The 27,259-nt window shown below is 39.2% G+C and overlaps 1 protein-coding gene across 1 annotated transcript; it reads right to left on the reverse strand.

Annotated features, from left to right (window-relative positions):
- Positions 1 to 929: 929 nt before the first annotated feature.
- On the reverse strand, positions 930 to 26,441 carry dnah12 (dynein, axonemal, heavy chain 12). Its single transcript, XM_085345436.1, has 73 exons — positions 26,233 to 26,441; positions 26,009 to 26,096; positions 25,883 to 25,909; positions 25,594 to 25,783; positions 24,240 to 24,309; positions 23,976 to 24,134; positions 23,684 to 23,879; positions 23,309 to 23,497; positions 23,057 to 23,210; positions 22,878 to 22,969; positions 22,603 to 22,781; positions 22,370 to 22,505; positions 22,146 to 22,271; positions 21,918 to 22,052; positions 20,746 to 20,939; positions 20,426 to 20,666; positions 20,150 to 20,335; positions 19,856 to 20,056; positions 19,524 to 19,718; positions 19,316 to 19,437; positions 19,092 to 19,227; positions 18,860 to 19,006; positions 18,589 to 18,708; positions 18,288 to 18,444; positions 18,003 to 18,175; positions 17,738 to 17,890; positions 17,413 to 17,652; positions 17,019 to 17,264; positions 16,801 to 16,920; positions 16,593 to 16,702; positions 16,265 to 16,448; positions 16,026 to 16,166; positions 15,843 to 15,926; positions 15,450 to 15,638; positions 15,236 to 15,355; positions 14,899 to 15,087; positions 14,669 to 14,820; positions 14,385 to 14,523; positions 13,720 to 13,886; positions 13,338 to 13,593; positions 12,924 to 13,220; positions 12,605 to 12,783; positions 12,243 to 12,435; positions 11,948 to 12,109; positions 11,675 to 11,869; positions 11,301 to 11,434; positions 11,056 to 11,218; positions 10,877 to 10,957; positions 10,593 to 10,769; positions 10,372 to 10,503; positions 10,107 to 10,196; positions 9,884 to 10,024; positions 9,553 to 9,794; positions 8,678 to 8,825; positions 8,409 to 8,554; positions 8,101 to 8,315; positions 7,815 to 8,007; positions 7,532 to 7,724; positions 7,258 to 7,430; positions 6,977 to 7,117; positions 6,706 to 6,864; positions 6,292 to 6,587; positions 5,924 to 6,177; positions 5,693 to 5,833; positions 5,462 to 5,599; positions 5,146 to 5,379; positions 4,839 to 5,027; positions 2,473 to 2,576; positions 2,175 to 2,379; positions 1,925 to 2,062; positions 1,728 to 1,819; positions 1,304 to 1,371; positions 930 to 1,123 (listed from the first exon to the last, which is right to left on the reverse strand). Exons 1-73 carry the CDS (start codon positions 26,439 to 26,441, stop codon positions 930 to 932), a joined length of 11,919 nt encoding a protein of 3,972 aa, XP_085201562.1.
- Between the last annotated feature and the right edge of the window lie 818 nt (positions 26,442 to 27,259).

Here is a 27,259-nt window from a genome sequence, read left to right on the forward strand (position 1 = left end):
TCTTTGTGCATAGCACACTGCTAAATTCAATTATATTTAATCTCTTATGATTCACCCTAAAAGACTTTTATTTTCTACTTGTTATTGCTGCTGCACATTAATAGCTTATAGTCTATAGATGGTATCAGCTCACACTGAGGGAAAAGGAGGCAAACAGGTTACTAAGAAGGCAAATGAACAGCGAGAAAAAGGACAAAAGGTTTATAATAAGGTATCAGTCTAGACAGCAAAACTAGTTTGGAAGCTGAGGCTCTCCGTCAGTAGGTTTTCTAAGTATAATCCATGTTTTTATCTTTAGAGTGATCATTTTATTGGGCTTGTGTCCACCTTAGTATTACAGCACATGAAAAAAGTCACTCCAAGGAGACACATGGCTAAATGTAAAAACTGTAAAGGCATAACTGCAATGATATACCGTATAGGTGTAACTATCCTTTAAGCGTTCAAAGAATGTTTGCAATGTTCTTGGCTTATTCTTGTGTACTGCAGTCAAACGTTGTATTAAGTAAAATAAGAACCTACATGAAATATATTTTTAAAATGTGAGCCAAATATTTTGAAACCAGTGTGTTTGCAATTAATTTTTGACAGGTTTTTCCATCAGGACTCACACAGCACCAGCTGAGCACCGAGGCGTACCTGTTTCCATGTCTTTCTGTTCAAAAAAATAAAACAGCACATCTGATGCGCTTAATCTTTCACTGTAACATTTCTGGTGAAAGCACAGCAGCTTTTTTATTTTGTAAGTAGTTAATGGACAAAGTTGTGAATTGAAAATACCAACATTATATTACATTAAGATCTCCACATCAGCCATAGACATTGTGTTTATTATTGTATTAAGGAACACAGAGTTTAAACTAATCCAAGCAGGATTGAGAATAGCTGCAGTAAAGCATTTGATTCTTAAAGCAATGTGCTGACTGATCTCAGTCATCAAGCTGGCAGAGCATGGCAACACCACGCTTGATCCAGTGCTGTGGGCGCTTGTTGGTGGGCAGCGTCATGGAAATGACAAAATTGGTGGAGTGGCCTGTGGTGGACAGCGTGCCTTTCCTTTCGCTGGTCTTGTATAGAGGACAAATGTACATCTTCTGAGGCTGACTGACGCTGTTCTTTTGAGCTGTTGGGCAGAAATGAAAGCAAAGGAACACAGAAAATGGTAGATAGATGGTGATAAAATAATACAAGGAAACAAGCAATTATGCACTTGAAAGAGATATCTGAAAACATTAATTGCATCCAGATTGTTGCAGATCTGAAACACCAGCTCTAGAAGTGCACAAAGTCAGGCAATACTTACTGGGTTTTACCCAGATGATTGGCATTGAGTCAAAGAGGACTTTGGGGTACTGCTCAGCCAGAACTCCACTGATAATAGAGAGAGACAAACAAACCCATCCTTATCAGGTCTCCCTATATTTCACTAGTGATGAACAAAGTAAAAAAAATCCTATATAAATCCTGTATATATATTAAAAAAAATCCCCATTACAAGTAAAGGGCCAATATTAAAAAATATAAATTTAGCCCAATAAAAAGTATTATAAATATTTAATTTTGAAATGTAATATAAAGCAACATGAAGTAGAATATTTTCATTAAATCCTCAAATGTGTGCTTAAGTACAGTGAATGACTTTTTTCCTGCAGAGTAATAGCTTATAAGCTATACTGCTATAAGCATATAGTCAATATTGTATTCCTAACGCTGCTGTGAGCATGTACCTTTCTTTGTCCCACCGAGCTCCATCAAGAAACAGTCCATTAATGTAAACACCATCTTCAGGCGTTGTTTGTATCTCGTCAAAAGGAAGGACCTGTAAGATAAAATCATAAAAGACAAACCACTAATTAGTAATGTCTAAGGGCTATGATAAGATCTTTACATGTGAAGAGAGATCCAAAAGTGTGAGTCTCCAGACCTCAAATTCGAAGCTCAGCAGGTCAATGGGGATGTGGTATTTCCTGGCATAGTTCTGCATGGCCCCAGTTAGAAAGGCCTGGGTGAAGAAGAAGCCAGACAGCCAGAACACATTGGGCTTGCTGGTGTTAAACCAAACCTACAGGCACACAAAATAAAGTGAAAATATAATGAGACTGAAAAGGTGCACAAAGCTTTGATATGCCGAGTTGAAACTGCTCATTCAAATCACTTTTGCTCACTAGTCTTACCTGCAAAAACTTGAGCCTTGACAGAAAGTCATTAATGTAACTGCCCAAGGGTTTGAGGCTGGGGTAAGAGCGCTTGGCCCATTTCTCTGGCACTTTTCCAACCACCAAACTGCCTGCAACTGCCTCCAGCTCTGCATCCATCACCACCAATCCCTTAATAGCCTTCAGCAAATTCTGCAGGCTGATACGAATCAAACTACACAACCTGAGAGAGCAAAGACAGCAGTTAAGTCATGAAAGAAAAATGGTTGCAATGGTTATATAGCTTAAAACAGGGTGGAGAGCTGTCTGTTCATACGTGTTGTAGCGTTCCATCTCTTGGACAAGGACTGTGTTCATGCTTTCTTCATAGAGCACAGGAAACTTCAAGAGAGCTGCTTCTGTGTCAAAGTTAGCTGGGAGCTTAGGGAAATAAGCAAATGTGGCAGTTATAAACACACGGTGAAGTGGACACAGAGCACAGACAACTCTCAACGTTTGTACAACGTAGAGAGTTATAGATATACTGGTGCTATCTGGACAATAAAAAGTAAATGTACCTAATACGCTAGTAACAATATGTTAACATGCTCACAATACATCCATCTATCAACTTTCTTTACCACTTGGCCCCCAAAACCATATGGCTGGAGAGTAGGACTTCCTTACACTGTCTCTGAGAGGGAGTTGGAATACCCAGAGGAAACGCAAAGCAGTAAACACAAAGCACATGTATGTTTAATGGAGATGCTATTTTTTTACAGTGCTGTGCAAATGTTTTGAGCCATCACTCATTTCTTTATTTTTTGCTTGGATAATGTGATATAGGTTCAGAAATATACTGAAGTATGAAAACATACATAGAAATAAATGACATAAGCACGCAGTCTTTAGGAATGGTTCTCCAGGCTTCTTAAAGAACATTTCAGAGCTCCACTTTGGATGTTGGCTGCTTTGTGTTCTGTTACTAATGTTGACCTCTGAGTTCAGGCAAAGACAATCCATGACTGATTGTGTTTTACTGTATGTTTTTCTATCCAAGTATGCTTTTAATGCACTGGCAAGGTGTGTGTAGGATCATTGTCATGCTGAAAAATGAGGCTGTTGCCAATCAGACATTTTCCATTTGTACTGCATGGTTGATCAAAATCTGACAGAACTTTTCTGCATTCATAATGCCATGAAATTTGACAAGATCCCCAACACTACTGACTGAAATGCAACCCCAACCCATGACAGAGGCTCCACTGTGTTTCTCAGATGGTTGCAGATGCTTACTCCTGTCTACTCATTTCCTCCATACATACTGGCCATACATATTGGTTTGAACCAATATGTATGGAGCCAGATGTATCTCTCAGGTGTCTGGTAGGGCTTTTCTTTAGGTCTGATACTTCTTTTTTGACTTCCACTTCTCCAGTTTCCTCACATGTTTTAAGGACACACTGCACACTATGCCAAGTTGTGAAACAATTTGGATAATCCCATATGGAAAAGATACATATAAATCTTATAAAGTTTGTGTCTGTCTTGTGTGAAACTTGTATGAAAAGCATACAAGAGTGAAAACAGACATAAGATCCCTAGAAAAATTATATAAATGAAACGTGTATGTTTTGGATACTTACTAAAACAATCTATGAAAGTGGCCACTTTCATGAGTAAATCATATAAGCCTTATATGATTCACTATATGAAGTAGGCCACATCTGATGCAAGTCTTTTCTATTTCTTTTCCATATGGGATAGCTCACTTGGAATCACCTTGTTGGTGCAAAAATGCAATTTTATGGCACTCAAACTCTGTTGACTTTGGCACTTTTTATAAATTCCACTAAAGTGATGGGAAATAAATCTGTGTTTTTGTGAAAGGGCCAAAGGACTCTTTGCTAAGTTGTCTGCTTTGTGTAGACACAACACTGGGTTAGGTGTCTTTTTATGCTTGAATGAGTCATAGGTCAGTGTGGCTTAAAAAAACAAAAAACATTCTTCTGAAAATGGTCGGGCTTAAGAACTGAACGAAAGATAACCGAAAACAAAAAAGCAGTCAACATTCAAAGAAAAACTGACTTACTTTCCAAAAACCTGAAAAACTATTGCTGAAGACCAATTTTCAAAACATTGTGGCTCCTTGGGAGCAATTATAAAGAAACTAGGGGTGCTTCAAGACTTTTACACAGTATATAAACTAGTCATTAACCAAACTATTTGACTAATGACAGAGAATAAAAATAATTCTCTATCAAAAGGGAGGTTATCAACCTAAATTAATTCATCCAGGAGAAGCAGGAATATGTCCACCTGCACTGCAGTTACTGAAATCCACTGAACAGATGTTGAGAAATTTGGCTTCAGTCAAAACAGAGGAGACAAAGTAAGACCAAAGTCGGTAAAATTGAAAGTAGTGTCTGGGAACTGAAAAATGTTATTTAAAAAAAAAAAAACCAAATGTGTCAATTAACTTAGCCAATGCTGAGATGCTGTATTTCACAGAATGAGTGAAATCTCGATGTGTGATGGTGCTTAAGGGAACATTAAGTAATTGCCAAAGGTTAATAGGATTATTCTGCATAAAAACTTAGGGAAATCCAACTGTTGGTATTTGAAATGTTTTTGTTTGGACCAACCATGCCATTGGTATGGCTAAAAACTCCTAAATGAAGAGGAAGTTTGATTAAGTTGTACCTTGGTGAGGATGTCATTCGCTATGTCGTACAGCATGTTGTCGCTCTCAGAATGGGTTCCGCCCTCGGAGCCTCCACCCTGGGTGAGTATCAGTGAATCAAACAGTAGTTTTGTCTGCTGCAAATCTTTGGAAATGTCTACATTTTCGTGCATCCCAAACACTTCTGGATGCTGGCTGAATGGAAGTTCCTAGAGTACAACAAAGACACTGCTGTCAGTAATATACCATAAAATTGAAAGAAATTAAGGATTATATGCAGTTATTTTATATAAATTATATATACTACTGCTTCTGGAGTGTCTGCACCTTGATAAACAGAATGTAATCCTGATAGCTAGATTTTGGTGGGGCACAGTAATCGCCACTAGGTGAGAAAGGATAGCGAAAAGTCTCAATGATGTCCTTGTTGTAGAAGTCAGCCAAGATAGTCATCAGGAGCCGCCTGTCCCAATCATCTGTCACACGGCCACCGTAATTGCACTCTCCAGTCAGATATGTTATGGCCTCCAAGGGCACCTTGTCATATTCATTTACAAACAGCTAAAGAGGAAGAGAAATTAAATGAGTTTTTGATGTTTTTTTCAGGGTAGAAACACAACAACTGAGTGTTTTGAGTAAATACCTGTAGCTGTCTGATGCTTATGCGCAGGTCAGACTCATTGAAGCCATACGGAATATTCCAGCCCAAAGGACCAAACTTTTTCCTCTCCTGAACGAGAGCATGGAAGAAGCACAGTCCATACAGGAGCTTCTCCCAGATCTAGTTAGGAAATTCATTTATTGTGTCACACACCTATAGAATTAATACATAATTATGCATAAAAAATTCTAAATAGGTTTCCTCCTGACTCACCAGCTCTTTATTGGGACAGTTGCTGAAGAAGTTTGGATCAGAAATAGGATCTGACAAATAAGACTGGAGCAGGTTGAGACGGAGTCCTGTTGGGGGCTCATTTGTCATTTTCACTCCATTCTGCAGGATGGTCACTGGAAACTGATTAATTTTTTTTTACTATACTGAAGGCTCTTTCAGATGACAGTTATATCTATTTAGTCCTTAAAGTTGTTCATTTATGGGTTTTACCTTGGCTGAAGGGTAGCTTGTGAGCCAGAGGCGGAAGTCTTGGTGGCATGTTGCAAGACTAAAGTCCTCACAGATTTTCTCTAGCATGGGCATCCAGGAAACGGCCAAGTGGCAATTTTGTAAACACACCCATGTCCCATCCTGCATGGCTGTGGATATCATTTTAGAAGCAATGGGCCCCTGTCCCTGACCCAGAGAGATAGACTGGAACTTGGCACCACCCATGTTCTTGTCACTGGCAAACTTCAGCAAGCCTGTGGAAGGATAGTTTTAGTTTTTCTAAAAGAGTTAGTTTTCCTAGTTTCAGGATTTGACACTGACTTTATGTGGCCCTTTGAAAATCAGTAAAACAGATTTATAGAACTTACTAGCCATGGGATCAGCACCTGTAGACAGCACAAACACGAGTGGGATGGCAGAGTTGGAGTCCAAGTAGCTCTTACTCAGGTCAAAGGGAGGTGGTTGGACAAATTTCTTCCCTAGGTTGCGTTTCACATATTTAGCCACAGCTGGCAGTATCTTATCAGGCCTGAGACAGCGAACGATGATCATCTTTTGCAGATCATTGAGCTGTTCACACCACGGAGCAGGCAAACCAATAGTGCATGGATCTTTGCTGTCATAAATGGACTTGAAGTCATCTGGATTTTTAATGAAAGCTTCTCTGCAAAATAAATAACAATCCACATTGGGTAAACAGTGATGATGATGATGATGATGATGATGATGATGATGATGATGATGATGAGGCCATTTTTATTTTAGTGATTAAAGCTTGTTACTTCAATCCTCGTAAACCAGGGAGTTCACTTGCTCTGCAGATTTCATCCCAGCTCTTGTCCTGTAGCCAGGTGGGGTCGGGATTAGCAGTGGTGTTCTGGAGGCCCACTCCCCCAGTCAGCAGGAACATAAAGTCAGTGTGTTTAATCTCCCCTTTTGCTCTTAGAAGAAAACATTGATAAAAAAATAGCATCAAATATAAAAGTAAACATCCACATAGATTTGCACTAAGCATGAGAGTAAGAGTCAAAATTGCTTGTAACTTTAACTTACAGTAGTAATTTGCAGCAGAGAAGGAAGGAGAAGAGGAGTTTATCTTTCTCAAACAGAGAACGACATATGTTGCAGTACAAGTTATAGGTGAAGTGATCAATAAGAAACTGAAGCCTTCTTTCCAGAATCTTGGACTTGTTACTGATGAACAAAAGGCAAAATACAGTTTATAAGTTTCCAAATAACACAGACAAACTAAAAGCTATTAGTTCTGGCAGATGTGTCATAGTTCATTACTTCACCATACCACTAACCAGGTTTACTCCGCCTGGATCACTTACCTGTCTTGTATGGAGTTAATGTAGAGATTAACAAACCAGCTGAGAGAGTACTGGTACATCGGGTCAATGTTGGTCAGATCAGTAATACTGAAGAACAGGATGGACGAGTGTTTTGCAATAGCTCTGTAACCCTCTCTGGACTCTGCTATCTTGATCTCTGTCTTCTCTGCAATCTTGGAAAGATGTAAACATTAGGTTAGACTACGAGACAATCAAATTAACTTAAAAGACATCAAATTCACAATTCAGCTTTGATTTTATGTGTAATTCACACCTGCTGTTTCTTGGTAATTGTGTTGGACATGATCTTTGCTGAGTCTAAAATCTGAATGGCACTCTCATCTTCCAGGATATTTCCCTCAGAGGACTGCAGTGTCTCTAGGATCTTGTCTTCAGTTTCCTTTAGCTGCCTCTTATTTTCAGCTGACTGCAGGATTAATGCATTTCTCTCCTCCTCCAGTTCTGGCCTGTGGAAATACAAGTAGATGACATGAGTAAAAGAGCTATAAAAAAAACGTTTCGGTCAATAAAATAAGTAACCATTTTGCAGGTATTACCTCTCCTTGGCAACAACAATCCCGAGCAGCTGGTCCTCCAAGCCCTCAGGGGTTATCATGAAATTGAGCAGGGACACTTTGGTGGCCAGCTCTGGTAGGTAATGGGGGTTTCTGAGCTTTGTTGTGATGTAGAAACGGAAATCATTGGAGTACTCAATCACACTCTCCCCGAGCCTGATGCAATCAACACCGCCTAAGAGAAACAAAAAAAAAATTGGGAGCTAAGAACTGTCACTCTTTCTAAATTCAAAATTATTCTTTGGCATCCATTTTATACTTCTAGCACCTTGTTTGAAGGTTTGTTTGAGCAGCAATGGTTCCAGAGAAGGGTCCAGTTCTTCTCCTACATTTTCCAGCAGCAGTGGTGTTCCAAACTGAATACAGTTTTCTAAAGTTCTCATATAGTCCCCATCTGTTAGCTTTATTACACTCAGGCTGTTATCTTTCTCTGAATTCTTGACCCACTTGTTGGCTTGACCCTGAGGGTCAATCATCAAGGGCCTACAAGAACATTAGCATTAGGTAATAAATGAAAAGGATCTTTTCACAAATATTTCAACATAAGTTTCACAAATTTCAGAAACACAAACTCACCATCTGCGTGAATTACTGACAATGACGCCGTTGTCAATAGAGAAAGTGTCACTGGGAAGCCCTGCAATGTTCCATGCCCTGATCTTAATGGGATCCCCCAGAGTTTTACTGAGTGAGAAGTCATCTGATGATGGAATGTTCTTAGACTAGAGATAGAGGGAGGTGCAAATACAGATATTTATTTACTAAGGTAAGTAATATAGACATAGAAATACATATGTATGACAAAGATTCATAAAAATGAGAGGAGAGAAGGAAGAACTTTGTACTTTGCAAAGTTTGGTCCACAACTTGGTGCATTCTTGTCTGAAGCCAGCTGTGAAAGCCCCCAGATAAGCGATGACACCGGCAGAGATAAGAACATCTCCGGTCAAATTGTCATACGTGTTCTGCAGGTCGTCTGCTGCTTTAGACCATCTGAGTAAATAGTCACATTCAGTCACTGGTATGCAGTTATTCTTCAAATTGCAGGAAACAAGCAACAGAACAAGGCAATAAGGAGGCCAAGCAGGTCAGCTGGGCACAGTTGTCATAACAACTTCATGTAACTATGATAAAAGCATAGCTATAAGATGTAAAAACACATTTTCATTTTGAAGCTACCCGAGTGACGCAGGTAAACTTTTAAGAGGTTATAATTACAGGAAATTACTTGCCGTCTGGTGGTTTAACTGCTAATTTTTATTGGTTCTAACAGTTTTGAAAATGTAAATGCCAACTGCTTGCTTTTGTGATACTTGGTCTTTCAAGCTTGGTATTTAACTTTCATCTGCGCCAATTTTGGTGAAGGCTGGAAAAAGCTTCAGAAAGTTAAGTATAGCTTAAATTCTTGAAATATAGCTTGAACTCTGAATGATTCAAGGAATCCTTAAAAGAAGCAGGCTAACAGTTAAAAATCTGCATGCATGGACATACTTCCAACTTCCACCCATTGGTGGTGCTATAATACTTCAGACGTGAGTCTTAATTAGAGAAATTGGCAAACTGCTCCCAGTCAGTGAACAAAATCTTCAAATGTTTTACTCTACAGTCCAATGAATAATAATAAAACAAAGAGGAAGAAGAAGACCTATAAGTAAACGCATAAACAAGTCTCCTCAGCTTCACTGCTTGGCACTGAAATATTTATAAGTGTCTTCATGACCTGGTCTTCTCTCCACCCAGACCACCGATGAGTTTTTCCGCCCTTTCCAACTTCCTGGCGCACAAATCCACCTGAAATTCCAGCTGGGCTTTCTCCTCTGTCTTTTCTTGAAAAGTTTTCTGAAGAGCTGCTAAGCGATCTTCAACTTCTTTCAACTCAGCCCTCTTCTGGTCCAGAAGGGCCATGGTAGCTGCCAGGGACTCCTGTGCCACTCCAAGATTGGCCTTCTTAGGAGCCACAACCTGAAACCAAAGACGAAATCAAGAAATGTGTGAAAAAGTAAGTGTGCAGGTACAATTACAAGTGGTTTGAATATCCAAACACACTGCACCTTTGCCACCCTGTCATACACTTCCATTGCTTGGATCCATTTGCACAGGCCTTCCGCTGCAGAGGATGCCTTTGCCACTATACTGGGGTTAAAGTCGGGATTAGTCATGTACTCACTTCGGATTTTTTGCATCACATGGACCTGCAACCCAAAGACAGACGAGTAAGTTAGGGGTAAGTGCAAGTTGAATGTTTTTTAACTGTGACATAATTTTGACACTCACAGGAATGTTGTCCTTGTCATATACTCTAAGATCTCGTAAAAAATTCATATCACCCAGCAACTTCTTGCTCGGACCCCAGAAGTCAAAAACCTAGATAATAAAGCAAACATGTCACTCACTGTGTTTATGCCCTTTTTCTAACAGAATGAAAAACTATATCATTCGAATGAGGTTTAGCTGTGTTTTAAAAGACTAAAAATAAGTACCAGACTTTAATCATTTCACATGATTTAATTTTTCTTTTAATTTTTGTACTCAGTCTAACCTTTTTTCCAGTCCCAGCTGGATCAGCTATCTTATCTGGCTTTATCTCCTTCATCACACACACAGCTGCCATCACCAGCTTCACCCCTGAAGGTGGATTTTTCATAGACTTCACAATTGTGACATCAGAGGGCTGAAAAGAAATGGACAGCTTGACTTGCTCAGTTATCTAACTGCAATGATATGTAATGAAAAAAAGATATTTTGCTGAAGGGCGCTCACCTTCAAAGTGTCCAAGGCAGATAGAGCAGCCTCCAGGGCAGGGATAGCTTCAGCTAAGTCACTCTCACACTCATCCTTCAAAGCCTGGGCCTCATTGGCTTTTATGGTTGCTGCCTCCTCATCAACCCGCACAACTTTGCTCTTGGCTTCCACCTCCACAGACTCCACCTCGATAACCTGAAAATTAATACATGTGTACATTTAGTACGGATTTATGTATGTTCTGATACATATGTACTCTGGGGAGGATACTGATGTTGATCGATTGTGTGAAATGTATTCACCTTCATCATTTTGGTGTTCTCTATCTTTGCCTGTTCCAGTTTAGGCTGTAGGTCTACAAGTTCCTTCTTCATCTCACCCACCTATGGAAATATATTGCTCAAATAAACTACTGCATAGGAATAATACAAGAAATAGAGAATAGACAAAACAGCTCCAGTGAAAATAGTATTTCATATACCTGAGATTCAGCAAAGGCTAGCTTATCCAGGCCATTGGTGTACCTCTGTTTTGCCTTCATGACAGTGTCTCTTTTCTGAGTGAGAAGTTGACGAAAAGCTGCAATTAGTTCCAGGTAGGATGTGGGTGTCACATAATTATGGCGACCAAGCTCAGAAAGGAATCTGCAAGTGAAAACAGCATAATTAAAGGATTAGAAATGTACTTTACATTTCATTCTGAAAAGTATGAATAAAGCTGTCATACCTCTGTGAAAGCTCTTTGGCAGAGGTGTGGAATGTCTTGCAGATAGGTATGACCTCCTGCCTCTCATTTTCATTCATTTGTAGTGACTCCAGGAAGGAGTTGGCTACTCGCTCAAGAGCTTCCTCAGGCCATGGCTGTCAAAGTACAGAGAGGAAAGCGATACTAAGGGCAGGATCAAAGATGGCATACAAAGACAAGAGTGAAGACACAGAACAGGGTCTGCTAATGAATTTACATGTCCTATTTTCTTTCTTTGGTTTTATTTCCAGATCCAAGAGCACAGCTGACGCTTAACAGATACCTATATAGTTTTCAGTGATTCAGACATTTTTATATGTAGTATATTACAATGCACGCATGTTATAGTGCCCTACCTGATACCAGTCAATGGTACAGCAGTTAATAAGAGCTGGAAACTGGCGCAGGCGATTTCGAAAGGCATCTCCAATAGGACTGAATGCCACAACAACGTGCAGGTTCTCTTTACAGCGTGCCACAAAGAAGGCAAACAGAGTCAAAGGGCTCAGCTCCAAGTTTTTATTACCAGCTTGGGCAATGGGACGTACTGCCTGGGGAAAAACAGATGAAATGAGAATTTTATTGCATACAATTTCATAAGGTATGTATATAAGATTATAATATCCTACCTCTATGATTTCTTGTTTCTCATCTATGGCAAAAAGATTGGGAACCTCTCCTGTATTCAAGACACTGTCCACGTCTTCTAGAAAAGCTTCATCTTTGATCTGAGCATCAGTTATCAAGAACACTGTCTTCTGGCCTTTCACCCCAGCATTTTTTAGCAACATCTTTATTTGAAAGGAAAGCAGTGAGACAGAGTACAGCAGCGAGGACTGTTAAAAAGCCACAGGATCTAATGAGAATAATACGACCAAAACACACTTGTATTAAACAGAAGTAACAGAAGCCTTTACAGCTTACCTTGAGGTCATCTCTCCACTCAGTCATACCGTAGCTCTTGGAGATCTCTGGCTGAAACATGGTCATATGGGCCATGAATGTGGCCAGACGGGTGATGGATTGGCGTCCACTTCCTCCCACTCCCACAAGGAGGGCATTTCCTCCTGGCTGCTTTAACACACGACTGACACGGGACAAGTGCTCCAGGACATAGCTAGATAAGATTTTATTTTCAGTTAATTAAGTTTAAACACAAATTACAAGTTACAGATAAAAACATATCTCATTCATTTACTGCACAAAAGTCAAGTCAACTTGTAAAGTTATTGCTAAAGAAAGAAAGAAAATCTATAAAAACTATATCCTCTTTGAAAGCTGTTTACCGGAAGATGACAAGGTTCATCCGATTCTTATGCATCTGGTTGTATTCTTCAAGACAGGACTTTACCACCACGGCAAATTTTTCAACTGAGGGCACCTCAGCATACAAACGCTCATCATCCTCCAGGTCAGGTTTCATGTAGTCACCAAACAGAAGATTTCGCATGTCTTCTTCAACCAGCTAGAAATTCACAAATTTAAATGCCACAGATTCAGGCACATCAAGATGTAATTCTGCAAGCACATCTTCTTTGCTGTATTGTTTCATTTTAAAAGTAGTAAAGCACATGAAATAGTAAGGATAAGGGACTATCAGCTCACTTTGCTGCCTTGTTTCAGGTGATCAAAGACCTGGTGAAAGGATTCCTTAAAGTGATCTTTCACAATGCTGCTCATCAGCGTGTAGAGCCACACTCGATCGTCATCGTCTACCAAACGGTCATAATAGACACGGAAGACCTCATGGACAAAAAGCCGTATCATAGTGCGTTTGCTCTCCAGAGATCCCTTCTTAATCAGCAGGCAACCTTGGATAACACGTGAAAAGTCCCGCAGGTTGAAGGTATAGTGAGACTTGGCTGGAGTTGGAAGCAGGTTCTCCATGGCTTTCTTATAGACCTATGGAAAATAAAAAACGTAAACATAAAGATGATTTAGATTTTTATACAACTGCAAAATGAATTTATCCAGCTTTCTGGTTTTTGTGTTCCCAATGTCTGTTTTTACAGCACTCACTTCCATTGTTGCTGTCACTATTTGGTTGCCAACAGTGAAATATTCAGGTGGGAACTGATTGTTTTTAAGATAGAAGGACACAATGTTGGAGAAAATGTGAACCATGGTGTCATCGCTGAAGGGATTAATGCTAAAAATGTTGAAATGCCGCAAGAAGCGTGAAGTCACAGCATTCCTTCCCCCGCCAGGGGGGCCCATAGCTGAGATGATCTGGAGATCAACAAGAGTGATCTTGGAGGTATCCTTCAGGTCATACCTGCAAGAGTAGATGAGGTCTGTTTGTTTGAAGAACAGTGCTCTAATCTAGTGAATTCAGTCCTGTTCATATATTTATATTTCTCTCGTTAGAATATGAATTTGTCCTGTAATAGGTGGTTCATACCAGTTTCCGTGGTCTATGTACTGTCGAAGAAGCTCTACAGGAGGCTGTGCTCCAAACTGTTCCAGTGCAGGCATGTTCATGTCATCTACAAAGATGATACACTTTTTTCCCATGGGGGGTCCAAACACGCCCTTCCTTCTCTTATCTAACCTGGACATGATGATATTCTACATGATGAAATAAACAGAATAAATACAATTTAAATAACTATAACCTCTTATTTGTTTAGAAACAAACAAACACCTCACATAATATATGATCACTAAAGCTGTTTCTCTACAGGGACATTATTTCACATACAGTGCTTAACAAATTTATTAGACCACCAATGGTTAATTTAGCAGTATGTGCAACTTCTTTGATCAAAATCAGATTTTTAAGGCTAACATTAATAATTACTGAAGCACATTATTATTTTTGAATTAAGATGGCAAATTACAGTTATTTACTTGCATTCCTGAACAGAAAAAAAATTATTGGTTGAAAGTTATGCTCTTGACCAGTGCATCAGGTCAAATTTGGGTATAAAATGTTTCTTGTTCCTTTTATGTAAGTTTTAGGCAGATTTTCAAAAAAATATTTGTTAATATTTATTTTCTCGTTTGTATGACAGGTGGTCTAATACATTTGTTAAGAACTGTATGTCTCATGTCTCTCACACTAACCTGAGTTTGGTTTGAACTTGTGCGGGCTGAAAAGTTGATGAAGAAGGGTAGGTACTGATCTTTGTCCAGATTATTCATGAGTTTTTCCTTCACATACACAGATTTTCCAGTTCCAGTAGGACCCACAAACAGGGAAGGACTTAAAGGCAAAACAAAACATATATTTTTAAGTGTATTATGTTTGATTAAATGTATATAAGTTCAGGCTATGCACTATTATCATAGTACTAAAGATGCAAAGAACAACAAAAACAGTTTTGACCAATCCCTCAGAGAATACTGACACTTCGTAGTTGATGCAAAGATCCATCAAGTAGTTGTAGCGAACTGTGTCTATGGTGGGTACAATGATCTCTTGCACTTTGGTGGTTTTGTCGCCCAGGTTGATGTTTTTAATGGCCTCATTCCAGTGAAACCATTTGCCTTTCCCTTTAAACTGGAAATGAAAGAATATATTATGATTTTCTGGTATAACACAAGCTAAAGTCTTCTGAGTGACATAATTACACAATACCTCATAGAAATAGTCATACACTAGCCCCTTCTCCTCAAATGGACACTCCCATTTTCCCACTGTTTCAGGGATAGGATGTTCTTTTTTTTGTCCTGCAACAATCAACCTGAAGAAGCTACTAAACTTCTCTCTACTGTCTGCATCACAGCTCCCACCCACAGACCACACGAGTGAGAACGCAAATGCTGCCTGCGGGCAAAAAGAAAAAGTAGCAGTGCAAAGTGCATATACAAAAAACATTTTTGCAAAACATTTGCAAGGTGCAGATCCTAACAAGTATTTTGAATAAATAAGTTCAAATATTATATCAAATTCTAAAAGATATAAGCCCTTTTACCATTATCCAGCAGCGGATATTTTTATCACTTTGACCCGTCTTCACAGGTTTAGTGAGAAGCATCTCAAACAGTCGACACAAAGACACCGCAATGTTGCTGTTGCTCCTGGAAACGACTTCCTATAAACCAAACCAAAATTTAGCATGTCAAATAATTATTGTATTGATATAATGTGAATAACACATACACTCCCTGGATTCTGAGGCCACTTACTCTGCAATGTTTTTGAAGCATTGTGAGAGCAGGTGGCAGGAGCCAGTGGAAAAGCTCCAGTAACAAGGAACGGTTGTCTGGAGTCTGAAGATCATCAAGAAGAGTGTTCATCCAGGAGAGCACCAAGGGCTTCCAGCCCAGCTGAGATGGTTCCATGTAGATCATACCACATCGACTGACTGTGGCTGGCTTCATTTGGAGAAAATGCAGAAAAAAGCATCCTATCAATTCAAGCTACAGTAATGCTACAGTAACAGTCTTATCAAGCACCTTTTAGAAAGACAGTTTTCTTCATAAAAGAAAGGTTATCATTTTGCAAATTAACTAGAAATTATTTTACATTTTAAAATAAGATTAGCAAATAACTTTATTAACTGCAAACATCCAACTCACAGAGGCCTGTGATAGATCCATAGCTTCAAAAATCAAACTCATCTGACTTGACATCTGGATGATCTCACCGCTCATCAGGCACAACTGTCAAGGAAGCAAAAAATAAAAAGGTATGAAAAACAGAAAAATATATATAATTACATTATATATATTATATACATTATTTTACTGTGCAACATGTACCTTTTTGTTGTCATCCAGCACCGTGTTCATGCTCTCAATCCATAGTGTATCTATTGGACCATCAAACACCACCCATTTACGGTCAGGAGTGTCAGCCGATGCAAACTCCCGAAACGTGTTAGCCACAATCCCATCTGTCCACTAAGAATGAGGATAAAAAATTAAAGCCACCTCTATGTCAATACTGTAAACACGCTTTTATTTATCTGTAAAACAAAAGATCGATGGCACGGGTTTACCTCATGAGAAACTAGATCAAACTGTCCAAACAGCTGTCCCATAGTAATTGACTTTGGGTTTAACGTCCTGAAGATGACTTTCTCCTCCTGGCCGTGTCCTCTCTCATTCATGAGAGTCAGAGTGTCAGCTAAAACATGTAGCACTTTGGTCTTTCCAGCAAAAGGCTCTCCCACCAGCATGAATCTTAAAAACAGTATTTATAACAATATTTATAAATCCATATTGAATTTTAGATCATTTCCTCCAAGCCATTTTCCAATCATGTGAATATCAAGCAGGAAATCATAATATAGTACACCAGCATGGAAACTGAAACACATAACATACCCGTGCCTAACAATCATCATCTCATAGGTCTGGATCATCTTCTGTATGAAAACGTCTGTTGGCTGTACATTGTGATTTTTGCAGCATTCTTTAGCAGCCTCTAGAAACAGCTGACAAACAAAAAACAGATTCTAACACACATAACCACACAAATAAAGGGTTTTGTTAGATTTTGGGCAAAACAATATGGACCCAAATCAACACTGACCTGGTAATCAGCCTCGGGAAGGCAAATGCCTGGGAACAAATCACTGGTGATTCCATTGAACAGCGGAATATCATGGGAGAGAAACTTGGGCTCATTAACATCCTTTATGGATCTCAGGAGCTGAATGTTACAACATGAATAAGAAATTGAAAGGATCAAAAACTGGCAATAAAGTTCACAATCAGGACACAAAGTATAGATCGATGTTTAGTAAATACCAGAATGTCCTCATTCTCCTTGGGATACTTGAGCTTGAGGTTTCCTGCAGCCACAAGGACAGCTTTGACAGCCCTCATGCCATAATCATAATGGAACTGAGAGGAGAGCTGCTCTGAGCAAAGCCTGTAGGTCATCACAATCTTCACCGAGAGAGGTTTGGCATTTAAGAAGCCATATGAATACAGAGATATCTCTGCTATAAGTGCATAGTTGGGCACCATCATGGCAACTGTTCGGAACAAAACCTGCACAGAGAAAATATAAAAAACGTTGAACAGTAACATACATTTTTCAGATTATACTTAAGGATGTGTAGAGCACCAGCATGTGTGATTTGAAACAGAACAGCAATGTGTATGCTATGTGTGATAAAATATTTTACTGGTAAAAGACCTTGAGGTTGTCTGGGAGTTCTGATCGTCCTGCGTAGCCAGGGTTCATTGTTATGGACACAAAGCAGTTGGGATTGAGTTTGAGCATGGTCCCTTCAAAGTCAAAGTACTCCAGCTTCTGCTCGATGGCCCTTTGAATACAGAGAACCTGCTGGGCCACTACAGACAGCACTTCCAGCTCAATACGGTTGAATTCGTCAAAGCAGGCCCACGCACCAGATGAAGCAAGACCTTTAAAAAACTATATGAAATTACAAGTTAGTAAACCATGTTTTGAATGTCTGAAAAAGCATTAGAAAGGAAAATTTTCAACTTGTGGATGTTACTTTTCCCATAGCCAGATAATCCAGTCCATCTGAACAGTTAAAGACGACACACTGCACAGCAAGTGCTTTAGCCAGATCCTTAGTCGTCTCTGTCTTTCCTGTTCCAGCTGGACCCTCTGGTGCACCACCCAAATTCATGTAGAAAGCTCCAATCTCAAAAAGAATAGTTAAAATATGATGTCAGTTATCACTCCTACAGCAAAAGCAAAAGTATGCAAGTTCTGAAACATATTTAATTAACTATTTTTAAGAAATGTTTTCTTACCAGGGTTCGATAGCATCGGTCAGTCAGAGGAGTGATGACCAGGCGTGGCGAGTTCCCCAGATACTCATAGGCATACTTAACATCACAGTTGATTATGCGAACGCGAACATTATCACTACTCCAGTAATAACGAAGCTGGGCCAGCCACTGAAAGTCAGCTTCTTGTGATACACCTATTAAAAATCCAGAAAACATTTTAATCGCTGTGCATTTTCTCTTTATCGTTCAAAGGTATTTTATATAATAATGCATAATACTAATAAACCTGTTTTGTTCTTGCAGTACCTTTCTCAATAAGCTCCATGACTACATCCCTGGCATGGACATCAATTGTGACCAGAGCTCCCAAAGTAATCCGTGTTTGCTTGGCCAGTTTTCCTCTCACCAGCTCTACGATGTCATTCAGCTGACTCTGAAGTTTCTGATAGTACTTCTTTAAACCCTGCAGAGAACAGCCGGCTACTATTTTAGTTTCTTCCCAAGGTGATATTTTTAAGGTGTCTAGTTCATTGTAAAAGATACTCAGGTCACTTGATCAAGAGTGAGAAACATCACTTCTTTATTAGAAACATGTAAAAGGACCCACGTTAGGGTGTGCTCTGATAGCCTCATGAACCTCCAATGTCCAGAAAATCTGTGAGGTGCAAAGTACCACCTGCCCAGGCCACTCCGTGACCCACTGGCTCCGTGGAGTCTCAGCGTATGCCTGCCAAAGACACCCATATACATCCATTCATTTGTCACTGACTCACATGCATATATATATATATTGATGCACAGGATCATACACAGTATGACAGCATTGTAAGTAAACCATAATACTATTTCAAATTAGGTACGAAGAACAGTGATCTCACCACCCTGGACCGGGCTATTACATCTCTAACACTCCGAAGCATCACGTCTTCCACCTGAATCAGCCACTTCTCCACAGCTCCTTTGGCTTCGGACGTGGAGATGTGCTGGATGAGCTGAACGCGCTCCCCTTCACTGCTATACATGGCCTGAACAAGAACATTGTGCAGTTTAGTCAAAGGCTTAATCATCCACACCATTATGTAATGAAAACAACATGTGTGACTGCCTTGCCTGGATATCCAAATTGGGCAGAAAGTCTAGTTTGGAAATACCCTCAAAGCACTTCTTCAGATGTGGCTGCACTCGCTGTGGATCCTTGGTCTCAGACAGAATCTCCAGCATTTCATCGTTGGACAAGAAGAAGAACCTATCACCAGGGTTAGCATTACATATTAAAATCTGTGATAATATGAAAGATCTGGACAGAAATAAAATCTGCAAAAAAATATTTTTACCGAGGAAAAAACAGACGTTTCTTCTCCAGATATGCATTCAAGCCCTTCATAATGCTATCAAGAAGGGTGTTGGAATCTTGCAGTTTCTCTAGCAAACCAGGTAGCGAGGTTGCTGGGAGAATCTATGTTAACAAATTATCCAGTTAATCAACCAAAAAATTATAGTTTTAGATTTACTTTCTGTAAATGTAAATGCATTTTTTCTTACCTTAGGGTTCTTAACACAATGCCTCATAACCTCTTTATAGTTCCTGTCAACAGTTTGAAAAAGTCGCCCCTCTTCTGGAATCTGCTGCATGATGTCCTTGGATGAAAAGATGGGCTCCAGGTAAAGCCACTGGGCTTGTACTTTCAGCCACTCATCTATGGATTCCTGGATACGAAGCAGACGCTCCTCCCATTGCTAACATCACAGAACAAATGGTTAAAGCTTTCTCTATATGTAGGAGGTTAAAAAAATACTCCCAGGTGCCAAATTATACAAATTTAATAGGCAAATTCAGCATTTATTTGTTATGCAAATATAAAACTCATATTAACCTTGATTTCATTTTCAAAGGGCTTTATGAAAGGTGAGCCCCTCATAGTCTGAGTCTTCACAATCTGGTCATCTAACATTGTCTGAATGTCATCTAAGGCGGTCAGGATGGAAACGCCAGTCTCCCTGTAAGGTTGATGGTGAAAGGAGACACTATCCCAAATGCCCACCATGGTTTTCATAGCCTTCTCAAGGGAAAACTCCTGTAGTGAGTAATAGAGTGGACATATATAATTTAACACAAAGAATAAAGTACAACCTGTATAAACACACACAGACTTTCAAAATCTTCTCACTTTGCTGGCAGCAGCACTGATGGACTCAAAGTCTTCCAGGTATGGAGTCAGATTTTGCTTGAGAACTTTCCGTAGTGTTGTACCACCATTGGGGGTGATTTCATTGCTAACTATCTGTGACATCTGGGTCCAGTGGCGAGATCTGAGGCCAGGGTTGCACAAGATGGACACCAGGGGGATATGTTTCTAAACACAAACACATTCCTTTTAATGGCATTCCATAAAAAGCAACACTTTGTTAATGAACTCTTTTTAAATATCAGTTGTGTAGAATACCTTAAAGTTTTTAATCTGCTCCATTACAGCCGAACACAAACTGATAGTTGGGCTTTCTTCCTTTGTCACATCATCCTCAGTAGGGTGTCGCCTCTTCTCAGAGATCCTCTCCATCTCTTGCGCAGCCTTAATCTTTTTCTGTTGGAAAAACTTGAGCATCTTGAAGATTTCCCTATAGAATTCATCCACTTTTACCTCCATCGTCTCACCATTAAGGTCCTGGAAGGAGCCATCCATCCACCTAGGCACAAAAGAAACAAAAGGTTAGCAGGATTTAAAAATTTAAAAAAGGAACAGCATGCATCAAATAGGAATCTGACCTGCTCTCTGTGCGCTGCCAGTTCAGGACAAATCCAAACAGCTTCTGATATGGTTCGATATTCTCGTTGATGATCTCAACTTCTGGGAAACATGTCAGGTCCCACTTGTAGAAGGCCTCTTCCTTATTAATGAGTGTAATAGCCTCCTCAGCCTCGTGGAGAAGTTTCTGAACTATTCGGACATCCGCAACATACTGATTTAAAAAAAAGAGATACCAGTTATAGCAATGCTGCTGACATGTTTTGCTATTGATTAGCGTCTAAGCTGGAAATAACAAAACAAATAATACAGTCTTATTGTTGCTGTGTAATAAATATGTCAAAATAACATGCAATTTAGGCCAGGAGTATAAAGTTGTATCACTTTTTGCTAAATTTTACAGTTCTTTCAGAATTGACGTTTTTAGCATCAGGCTGGAGCAACGGATAATCTACTCTGTTCAGAAGTAAATCACTATTATGCAAAAACCGAACCCGGCCAGGCATAGGTCCTGAAGCTTGGCGATGGCATATATTGGACAGACTGTCTCTTAAGCTAAGCTACATCCCTAGCATGGCCTACTGTGATTTTTGATCCTGTGGGTGTGTCTTGCTCGCTGTCAAGCTTTAGGCGCTACCCTTCTGTGCAGCTGACTCTACTCAGCAATAGGCCAGAGTACTTAAGGTGATAGTAATGGTGACAGTGTTTTGACTGTCTTCTTCAGTTTAATCAATGAAAATACTTTAATTGCCAAGTTTGCTTTCTTGTCTCTTTTTTCAACCTAGACCAGGGGTCTTGAACTCCAGGCCTCGATGGCCGGTGTCCTGCAGGTTTTAGATGTGTCTTTGATCCAAGACAGCTGGTTTAAATGGCTAAATTACCTCCTCAACATGTCTTGAAGTTCTTCAGAGGCCTGGTAATGAACTAATCATTTGATTCAGGTGTATGATATCTAAAAGGTGATATCTAAAACCTGCAGAACACCAGCCCTCGAGGCCTGGAGTTTGAGACCCCTGACCTAGACCCTCCTTTGTTGCTTCCCCATATCCACTGGACTTTCAAAGAATGTAACAAACATATTTACTGTACAGATGGGACAGGCAAGAATACAAATAAAGAATTTACTAAAAAAAAAGAAAGGAAGAAAAAACTCTTTCATTAAAGGTATTCTGAAACATAAACCATGCTCTACCTGCTGCATCATTTCCAGCTCAGAGAGAAATTTAAACTCCTCAGTCCTGCGTCCCAACTTTTCAAGCTGCACCATTAATTTTTCTCTTTTAGCAACCAACTCATCCTCTCCTTTCTTCTTGGCCTTCTCCATTAACTGGAAAACAATAGAGCCGTCCAGAATCAAGATTATTCATAACAAAACAAAACACTCATGTTATATTGAACTAAGCACACGCTACCGCATTACCTCATCGCTGAGTTCAAAAGTATGAAGGATGTTTTGTGGCCAGAGAAAAACAGTCGAATTAAGCTCCATATCCTCTGCTTCAATGACGTGGACTTCCAAGAGGTAGATTAGTCTGCAGCATGCTTCCTGTCAAAGCGAGACAGCAAACCAGGTTAGAATTGATGCAAGACATCAAAAATTAGTATGCTTTTATAACAGGTGGAAGCAATTACTGGTTTATTTACCTTAATTTTTTCATTAAGCTCTGCAAGACCTTTACTCTTAGCTTCATGTATAAAGTCAAGCATCTGAGCCATTTCCTCTGTATTCTCTGGAACTTTCAAAGCTCTCATTCTGATGTTTTCAAACTCAGAGCAAATCCTTTTACAGACACACACACACAAACAAGAATTAAAATGTGACCAATTTAAGCATAGAAGGACAGATTTGTTTGGTAGTATTATAAGAACTGACTTACTCTAGATTTTGTTCATGGTGCCTGGAGACTAATTTCTTCAGAAGTATTTCGGCATAAGCTTTGGCTTTGTTGGCAAGCCCTTGTTTCAGCTCCTCACAGTCCAGATGGACCATTGTGAAGCGGGCTTTTGATGGGAGGCTCATAATCTCCTTTGACAGAGCACGAAACTCCTCCACTTGCTTTAATAAGCAGTGAGATTACACAATGACAGTCACCAGAAAACAAGATAAAACAAGATAAGGCAAGAATCTGAATTCAACTTTATGATTTGCTACCTTAGTGTATTCATCAAAAGAGTGTTCCTCTTCCATAAACGTCTCTACTTTAGCCTGTGCAGTTCCATTAACCAGCCAGTCGTAACTGTCAACTACGAAATAAACCACAAATTTCACCAATAAACTGAAGTAATATTACTGGAGTGCAGATTACAAATGACCATATTATGGCACATTACCATAGTTCTGGAAATATTTGTCAGGCTCCTCTAGATTTCTGCGCACAGCACTCTTCACGGTGGCCTGAGCCCAAGCATGGATCTGATCAGTCACCTTGGCATCCATAAATAAAGATGTGTTTTGTGCCAGCCACGACTGGACAGTTTGTACTTTCTGTAGAACAATGTCATAGATATCATTACCAGCTCTGAATGCATTTTTGGCAAATTTAGCATAAATTTGACACATTTGGCATAAAGTGATAATTTCACCTGAAAAGTGTTTGTTATGGCACTTAGAATGTCAAGAACAGCAGCTTCCAGATCTTGTAAGGCGGGATAAATTTCCATCTTTTCATCGTCAAAGGTTAAAGCCATCCGAAAGATGGGCAAGCGGTGGTGATTGCTTGGATCAAATACACCGACAAACTCCTCCACACTTCCATGAAGAAGAGATTTCAGCTACGAATTTACAGAAAAACATATGCATGAGACTAACTGTACAATTAAGAATCACATTTTACATATATTTAAGCTTTTCATTAAATGAAACACTGTGAAATACTGATTTTACTAGCTGTCAACCGCCAATTATGAAATGGTCTTTATGACATTCTTCAGGTTAAAATATAGTGAGCATCATCTTACCTGATTGGAAATTAGGGTGGAAGCACAATTGTAAAAGGAATCAATTTTTTCCTCTTTAACTCCCTTGAGAGTTTCTTGATTTGTTAAAAGGTGGATGACTTTGGGAAACCAGGTGTTCATGATGCGATCTTCTGTCCTCTTACACTCCACAGCCATTTTGTTCTGTAGGCTCTTAGAATCCACGGGTCCTGAAGCTCTATATCAACAGAAGCCAAAGTAAAATCAAATAGATGTCTATATTTGCTGAGACAGGTCAAATTTGCCTGTTTGCCTTTATGTCCACATCCCTCACCTGTATGATGAAAGCTCAATTAGGACCAGTGAAGAGAATGTTGTGTTTCCAAGATCCAACAGAGTCTGCATTACAGGATTAAGAATATGCAAGTTTGCCTTTATCATCTTGCGGCTTCTGATAAAACTATCATGCCATGGACGGGAGAAGCTGAGAATTCTGCAAATGATCAAAAATACAGTTTAAAAATGGGAACATAAAAAGACTGATGAATATTAGTCATTATGTCTAAATCACAGATCTAAACGCACACTAAGGACTCACTTTGGTTGTGTAGCGCTCTGTTTTTCTGAGTTCAATCCATCTGCCTGTGGATTCTTTAACACTGTGCCCACTATAGGAGATCAACATACCAGTGACACATATCTGGTTAGTTTAAGACAATCTAGATGTTTAGACTCTAATCTATATGATCAGCAGATATTGTCATTGTGCAACATAACAATAGCCATAAAACACTTAAAGTGAGTTGAAAAAACCTGCAACAAAAAGTCCTGCAAAATCCTGCTACCCCAGAGCCCCAGTTTTAACAAGAAATCACTTTGGGGAAGTATAAAGCCACAGAAAAACTAAGGTATGGTGTCTAAGCTGCTTGGAAGACCATGCAAATGTTTACATTTATATGGATTTGAAAAAGAAAACTTTCACTGAATTGCACACCCCTTCTGCTTCCATTGAAATTAATAAGTGATTGATCTGATTTGCAGTCAAATCAACTGATTGTGTGACCACCTCTATCAAAGGAAAACATCTTGTTAGTTTGCTAGTCCGGAGGATTCAGGTGTGTTTTAATGCAATGCCACACTGTTCCCAGGGAGTAGACATCCCAGCAAATCCACGCCAAGGTCTGACTGTGCAATGCTCAGAGACGCTCCAAAAAAAAGTAAGAGGTGCAGCTCAGACTATAACCTGTTAACTATTTAAAGCCAGAACCATGAAAACTAAACAAGTGTGGCTTGTTATGAAGGATTTCCAGGAGAAAAGCATCTCCTCTTTAAAAAGAACATGGCAGCACAGCTTAGGTTTGCAAAGTTGCATCTGATCAAACCCGAAGACTTCTGGAGTAATGTCCTTTGGACAAACAAGACCAAAGTGGAGATGTTTGGCCATGGCACACAGTGTCTTGTTGGATGAAACCCAAACACAGCATATCAGAAACACCTCATATCAGCTGTGAAGTACAGCACTGAATAATCTGACACTGTTTTGGAGCTACTGAGTCCACCATTGAATACCAAAGTATTCAAGACCCAAATGTGAGGCCATCTGTCCAACAGCTAACACTTGGTCAAAAATAAAACAATTAAAATTTTGCAGATTCCCAGTTGTGCATTAACAAACACACACAAACCACAATCGAATCAACGTTGTAAAAAAGAGTGGGCCAAGATTCCTACACAGCAATGTGGGAGACTGATGAAATCATATAGAAAACTATTACTTCAAGTTACTGCTGAAAAAGGAATACAACTTTCTTCTTTACTGTTGGAAAACTGTTTTTTTACTACATTTAAAAATTAAAGTAAAACATATTTTTGAAAGCTTTCTGTTTTTAATTTCAGTACCTACACTCTTGCACTGCACTGTACATTCATACAACATAAATAACTGGAAATACCTGTGTACTTTACAATTACACTATTGAAATTGTCGCTGACTTCCTTGCAGAGCTCCTGCAGCAGTTTTTCTGACTCGGGGCTGCCTCTTAGTCTTGCTGGGACTCGATCTACAATCGAGTCTAACCACTGCTGCTGAATAACTGGACATTCGCGTCTCTCCACACACTGCTTAAGGAAGTTGTAATTCATCTGTAAAAGTGGAAATACATTAAATAGTCAAGGATTAACATAGATGTTAATGAGGTTGTCTGTTCACATATCAAATTTAATACTTAAAAGTACACATACCATTTGTTTCCGTTGCTCACTAAACATCTGTAAAGTAAGGATTGAAATATACCATTATTTTGGGGAATATTTTCTTATTTAGCTAGTACTTGTATGTATGTATGCATAAATAAGTAGATGCCATACAGAAGGTGGGAGCTGTGGCTCTGGGGACAAGCTGCGGACAACTCCCCTCTCTCTGTTCTGTCTTAAATCCTCTGCTGCTTTAGAGACCCTAAAAAATTCAAGCAACAAACTGCCACACTTCAGGAAACAGAAACCAATATAAATACCTGCATATGTCAGACATATGGACTACTTTAACACAGAAAAAAAAAATTAAATAAATCATAGCTGAAGAAAGGACATACAGTATCTTTAGGCGTTGCTTTACTTCCATTTTGCTCCTTTTGTGTCTCAGCAGCTTCTTGGAGACCGCTACCTTCTCCGCTATTTCCTCCTTCTTGGCTATGATTTGCTCAATTTCTCCAAGCTGTTGTGCCCCTTCAATAGGGGGCAGGACTGGAAAGTTGGACATCCTTTTCTGTGTGTTTTTGAACACTCCGGGAGAGGTGGCCATTCCTGACAGCAAGAAACTGAAGAGAACCAGAAGAAAAACTAGCTGAAAGATTCCAAGCTATTTGGTTAACTAACTTTAGTGTTCTGCTAACATTTCACCGTGAACAGGCAAACGTTACGTTGCATTATTTATTACAGTATTTACCTGCAGTGAAAATCTGTCGATTCACCTGTTTGTTCCTCCAATACATTTACGCTTTGCTTAGTTTACTCATAAATAATCACAATTTAGTCTCTGAACCGACTTGTGAAGCTTTAACGGCGTCGTTACCATAGAAACAGTTAACAGGCCACAGGAAGAGGCGGAGTTTATTGTTCCCATCCTTGAAACAAATGGCAGATCGCTAGTAACAAAGTGCATAAAGATACTTACATCTTTATTTATTTATTTATTTTGCCAATTTATTTGGTATGTGTAAACACAGCACTGGTTCATCAACTAGTGCTTTTTTATGCTTGAATGATAAATTGGTAACTGTTAAGTGCCTTAAGAGACAATATATATATATTTCTCTGAAAATGGCTATGAACTTGACTAAGAATGTTTTGGGTTTTTTTGCAAAAAAAAAAAAAAAAGCATACAAGAACAGTTTAACAAAATTACAAGAAAATCTGGTTCCCTGGAAGCAACATTGAAAGAAATACGGGTGGCTCATGCATTTATAATATATTTTCTTCACCAGTGAAATGATCGTTTAAATAGCTGTAATACAATACAAAGGGAAGTCTGGTCAGTTGATAATTTGAACAGATTTCAGAGTAAAGTATCAGGTTTAGGATTTATCAGGATATTCACACTAACTTAATTTCGCGGTAATT

The sequence above is a fragment of the Diplotaxodon limnothrissa genome, linkage group LG20, assembly GCF_057381915.1.
Source record: "Diplotaxodon limnothrissa isolate DT_005_m linkage group LG20, D_limnothrissa_male_GT1.1, whole genome shotgun sequence".
Taxonomy (NCBI): Eukaryota; Metazoa; Chordata; class Actinopteri; order Cichliformes; family Cichlidae; genus Diplotaxodon; species Diplotaxodon limnothrissa.